Source organism: Mytilus edulis, chromosome 3 (assembly GCF_963676685.1).
Source record: "Mytilus edulis chromosome 3, xbMytEdul2.2, whole genome shotgun sequence".
Taxonomy (NCBI): Eukaryota; Metazoa; Mollusca; class Bivalvia; order Mytilida; family Mytilidae; genus Mytilus; species Mytilus edulis.
In genome coordinates, this window is record NC_092346.1 from 23186955 (window position 1) to 23192954 (window position 6000).

The following is a 6000-nucleotide window of genomic DNA, read 5'->3' on the forward strand; positions in this document are numbered from 1 at the left end:
TGACCCCACAGTTTAAATGTCTATCGTAGGTACATCGTGAATAGTGGTCGTTACAGACAAACGTTCACGTAAATTGTCCCAGTCAATGGATGAATTTAATGTGTCAATCAATGGCCACAGCCACACTGTTTTGAATTTCATTCTACTTTAACAAGTCAATTAATGTTGAGCAAGAATTGACTCCTACAAGTCAATGTTAAAGTTACTAAAATTGGTCATCTACAAGACCCATGCATATTTATAAAATATCATGCATCTACATGAAATTATGGCAACATTGAATGACAATGCTTTATAGATATAGGAAGAATTTAGATGTGGTATGAGTGCCAATGAGACAACTCTCCATCCAAGTAACAATTTATAAAAGTAAACCATTATAGGTCAAGGAACGGCCTTCAACACGGAGTTTTGGCTCACACTGAACAGCAAGCTATAAAGGGCCCCAAAATAACTTCTAGTGTAAAACCATTCAAATGGGAAAATCAACAGTTTAATCTAAATAAATATGAAAAACAAGAAACACGTATGAATTATACATAAACAGAAGACAACCACTGTACATCAGATTTGTCTGATTATAGACAAAAATGCATGACAGTATAAAACCAGGTGCTCCGCAGGGCGCAGCTTTATATGACCGCAGTGGTCAAACACTGAACAGTCGGGTCAAATTTGGTAACAATCTTCAAGCTTGATACTGTCTGAATTTGGATTGTGATCATATTTTTTGACATAATATGTTTCTGTCACAAAATAAATGTGGTCAAAGATCTAACAAATCTATTTGCCTTTAGAAGCTAAATAAAACAATGATTTAAGTTGATTCAACTACTATTCTGGACAAAGACAGATAACTCCAATCAATTGAAAATTTCTTGCTATTGCACAATATTGTGCAATTAGATATTTCTTGCTATTGCGCAATACTGTGCAATTGAAAATATTTGCTATTGCACAATACTGTGCAATTGAAGATTTCTTGCTATTGCACAATACTGTGCAATTGAAAATTTCTTACTATTGCACAATACTGTGCAATTGAAGATTTCTTGCTATTGCTGAATACTGTGCAATTGAAAATTTCTTGCTATTGCACAATACTTAACATAATAATTTTGGATCCTGATTTGAACCAACTTGAAAACTGGGCCCATCATCAAAAATCTAAGTACATGATTAAATTCAGCATATCAAAAAAGCCAAAGAATTCAATTTTTATTAAAATCAAACTTAGTTTAATTTTGGACCCTTTGGTATTTAATGTAGACCAATTTGAAAACGGGACTAAAAATTAAGAATCTACATACACAGTTAGATTTGGCATATCAAAGAACCCCAATTATTCAATTTTTGATGAAATCAAACAAAGTTCAATTTGGACCCTTTGCGCCCCTTATTCCTAAAAACCTGTTGGGACCAAAACTACCAAAATCAAACCCAACCTTCCTTTTATGGTCATAAACCTTGTGTTTAAATTTCAAAGATTTCTATTTACTTATACTAAAGTTTAATTTTGGACCCCGATTTGGACCAACTTGAAAACTGGGCCAATAATCAAAAATCTAAGTACATTTTTAGATTCAGCATATCAAAGAACCCCAAGGATTCAATTTTTGTTAAAATCAAACTAAGTTTAATTTTGAACCCTTTGGACCTTAATGTAGACCAATTGGAAAACAGAACCAAAAATTAAGAATCTACATACACAGTTAGATCCGGCATATCAAAGAACCCCAATTATTCAATTTTTGATGAAATCAAACAAAGTTCAATTTTGGACCCTTTGCACCCCTTATCCCTAAAAACCAGTTGGGACCAAAACTACCAAAATCAAACCCAACCTTCCTTTTATGATCAAAAACCTTGTGTTTAAATTTCAAAGATTTCTATTTACTTATACATGTACTAAAGTTATGGTGCGAAAACCAAGAATAATGCTTACTTGGGCCCCTTTTTGGCCCCTAATTCCTAAACTGTTCAGACCTCAACTCTCAAAATCAATCCCAACCTTCCTTATATGGTCATAAACCTTGTGTTTAAATTTCATTGATTTCTATTTATTTATACTAAAGTTATTGTGCGAAAACCAAGAATAATGCTTATTTTGGCCTTTTTTTGGCCCCTAATTCCTAAACTGTTTGAACTAAAACTCCCAAAATCAATCCCAACCTTCCTTTTGTGGTCATAAACCTTGTGTCTAAATTTCATAGATTTCTATTCACTTAAACTAAAGTTATGAAAACACATACACTGTACTGATTAACATGACTAATGAACAAAATTACAGTGTTTTTGGTTTGTGAGCTTTAGAGCAACGACAAGCTTGTATCTTTCTTGGAACTAGGTTCACTCCCTCCACTTTATTATGTAATGATCAATATGATAAGAAAGTTATTGAACCTTCAAATATTATTCTATGGGAGGCCATAAATCCATCCTTTTCTATGAACAAACCTTACCAGGAATCATGGATAGGAAACATTGCTTTAGAATATTCAGCTGTCATCTTTCATTCAATCTGATATTATCTTCATTGTTACCGGTATTCTATTTGAGGTCTGATCGTATGTTTACCGGGATACCCATAAATGTTTTGTAGCTGTTTCTATTCAGAATATGTGAACATGATCAGGATTTGTGGTTGACGTGTATCTTTTTTCAGTTTATCCCATTCTAGAGCATTTGTCTGGAGAAAATGTATATGCAGCTGAATTCCAATAATTAAGTTCTGCACATTATTCTCTATTCTGCATACCATCCAGACCCTCACCAGTCCATTTTGAGGTAATGATGTCTTTATGCTTTAGTATTTTTTTTAGTACAAATTACAATGTACTAATATTTTGTGAGACCATTATCATAAATTCAACAAAATCTTTGGCAAAGCCCGTCACAATGGCATAATAGTGTTGAATTTGTCTATCAAATAAATAAGTCTGAGCAAATGCTTTAACATTAGTTTTGCTTAAACAAACTTTTTAAAACTGTTAATTCAAAAACATATATTAAACTGCTGACTTTTTGAGATACAATATGTACTCAAAGTTTAAAGAAACTTGTAAAATTCATTCCAACTTCGTTTAAGATGCTGATATTTGACTTTCATTTTACTGACCTCCTATGATTTTTATTGGCATGATTGGTAGAATTTGGGATAGTCATATGACATTGAGTTTACATTCTTAATGACATGTATCACACATGTATTTATATATAACTTTTTTGCACATTTTCATTTATTTTTCAGTACATGTAGGTCCTATTTGGGTCCTTAATACCTATCCTATTTTTACATTAGGCATGTATTAGGTCACAGCACAGGCACTTGATTTCTGTCAATACTAATAAAATATTGGCAATGGAAAGAATAGAATAGACCAGAGACATAAATACATGTCTCTGAATAGACACTGTCTTGATGGTGTTAACATTCCTTGAAATGAAACTCAAGATTTATATATTTGAAAATGGCCAAATAATCGATAACCATGTCTTCTCTTAGTTTTTCCCCTACTCTTTAAGGTTCATCATAACAAATGGACAAATATGGCAGAATTTTCACCTCAAAAACTTCTCCGTGTACAGACTTACCTGTGCTGTTTGGAAAGTTTTAAGGCCTAGCATCCACTAAATATATAAAAGTTAAATGCATTGGTTTTTGATGGGGTTTTTTTTTCTGCAGAAGGTGTAAAAATAAACAAACACCTGAATTTATTAACTTTGATCTGAGACTACTATGTGTTATAGTAGTCTCAGCTTTGATACTGTCCACTCACTGACTCAGATAAACTCTTTAACTGAATAATTCACCTGTAGTTGTGTGAAGATACCTCTTGTCCATGTCAATTGAGGACAATCAAAACAATACAAACCGGTTTTTACCTGAAGGGCTCATCTCAAACTTTAGCTGCGGAACCGTAGCTCTTAGGTCCTTATGTTATTTTTTGACTATTTGCGGCACAGCTACTCAAACTTGTACCACAACTTTAATAGTTAATTTTCACACCTCATGCATGAAGGGAAAAAAATGCCCATCAAAATCCAAAAGAGATCTTTCTGAAACACAAAAATTATGCATTTAAATTTAATATATCTAGTGGATGCCATGCATGAAAACATTTCCAACTTCACAGGTAAGTCTGTACCCAGGTTTTTGACATGTAAATACAGCCATATTTGTCCGTTTGTTATGATGAACTGTAATGTACCTGTCATAACTTGGGAAAACTTTGTCATTACTCGATTACTGTATTGGCATTTTTATATTTTGCTGTATCGTGTACTTACAAAAACTCTTTCTCTGTTTGAATGTTTTAGCCCCCTCGGCCGTATTATACTGCCTTTCAGGCATGTTACCACTAATATTGTGTGTATCTAACTGCGAACACTTTTCAATCTGTCATCAGCTGGTTATGACGTAAAACCCAAGGTTCAGAGAAAATCATAGTCGTTATTTGGTATTAGGATACGCCGCTGAATAACTCGGCCTAAAGCTAACTCGGACTATAACAAACTCGGCCCACCACTATTACTATACTATATATAAAAAATATTAATTTTCGCGAACCATTTAGGTCACGGAAATTCCAAAATATGGCATCAGTAAGGAGAGTTGTACAAATAATGTAAATACACAGAACCCCCATCCAATATTCATCTTTAGCTAAAAGTATTCATCATTTGAACACGTTCTCATCTAAAATTAGAAATTCTCATATGCCACTTAACTTATTTTTGTGTGAAAAGGCTACAACATTTGGGATTATTGATATATTTCGCGTTAAAAACTCACTGTATAGCATTAACAATATTTGTTTGTCATCTTTTGGCAAGATTTGTGATCTTTCTTTGTAAATGCGAACCAAAATTTCATCATTTTATCATAAACCTTTTTCATAGGATGCTAGAATGAACTATTTTAACACCAAGGAAATAGTTCAAGTAAATAAACCTTAAAAAGATACTCATTCTGCATTTTTGTTATACTTTTATGTCATTTTTGAAATATATACATAACATAGCATTTACCCATCTTTATTTCAGATGTTTCAATGAAAAGAATGCTAAATTAAGTCTTTTTTCTCTTACTTGTATTTGTCAGGTCTGTATGCCTGCATACCACCCTGGTGTATGCTAAAACCTCACTGTATGTGTATACTAGAATTTGTCAGGTCTGTATGCCAGCATACCGACCTGGTTAATGCTAAACTCTCACTCTATGCATATTCAAGTATTTTTCAGGTCTGTATGCTAGCATACCGACCTGGTAAATGCTAAACTCTCACTCTATGCATATATACTAGCATTTTTCATGTCTGTATGCTAGCATACCGACCTGTTAATTCTTAACTCTCACTCTATGCACATCCTAGTATTTGTCAGGTCTGTATGCTAGCATACCGACCTGGTGTATGTTAAACTCTCACTCTATGCATATACTAGTATTTTTCAGGTCTGTATGCTAGCATACCGACATGGTTAATGCTAAACTTTCACTCTATGCATATACTAGCATTTTTCAGGTCTGTATGCTAGCATACCGACCTGGTTAATGCAAAACTCTCACTCTATGCATATATACTAGTATTTGTCAGGTCTGTTTGCTAGCATACTGACCTGGTGTATGTTAAAAACTCACTCTATGTACATACAAGTATTTGTCAGGTCTGTATGCTAGCATACCGACCTGGTGTATGTTAAACTCTCACTTTCTGCGTATATAAGTATTTGTCAGGTCTGTATTCCTGCATACAAATCTGGTGTATTTAGAACCTTTAATATATTTATTTTGGCATAGTTAAGGTCTGTATGCCTGTATACGAACCTGGGATATGTAAACCGATTTTTTTTTTAATTTATTTTGGCTTTTTTTCTGCTAGGTACTTGTATGCCTTCATGGATTCTAAAATTTTATTCTGGATTCATGTTTGTATTGGCAAGTCTGTATGCCTGAATGCTAAGTATTTACTGAGTAGTAACATTTCTTATTTAATTATG

At 33.3% G+C, this 6000-nt stretch overlaps 1 protein-coding gene across 2 annotated transcripts in view; it reads right to left on the reverse strand.

Moving 5' to 3' along the window:
- LOC139514226 (microtubule-associated protein 1 light chain 3 gamma-like) overlaps nucleotides 1–4482 on the reverse strand; it is a 45678-nt gene extending 41196 nt beyond the window's left edge. Inside the window, exon 1 of one of the 2 annotated variants that reach the window (XM_071303079.1) lies at nucleotides 4291–4482. In XM_071303079.1, the coding sequence (XP_071159180.1) occupies nucleotides 4291–4354 (64 nt within the window). In that variant the 5' untranslated portion in view covers nucleotides 4355–4482. Of the gene's footprint in view, nucleotides 1–4211; nucleotides 4255–4290 lie in introns of those variants that run through there. The other variant, XM_071303080.1, reaches the window with a different exon arrangement.
- Between the last annotated feature and the right edge of the window lie 1518 nt (nucleotides 4483–6000).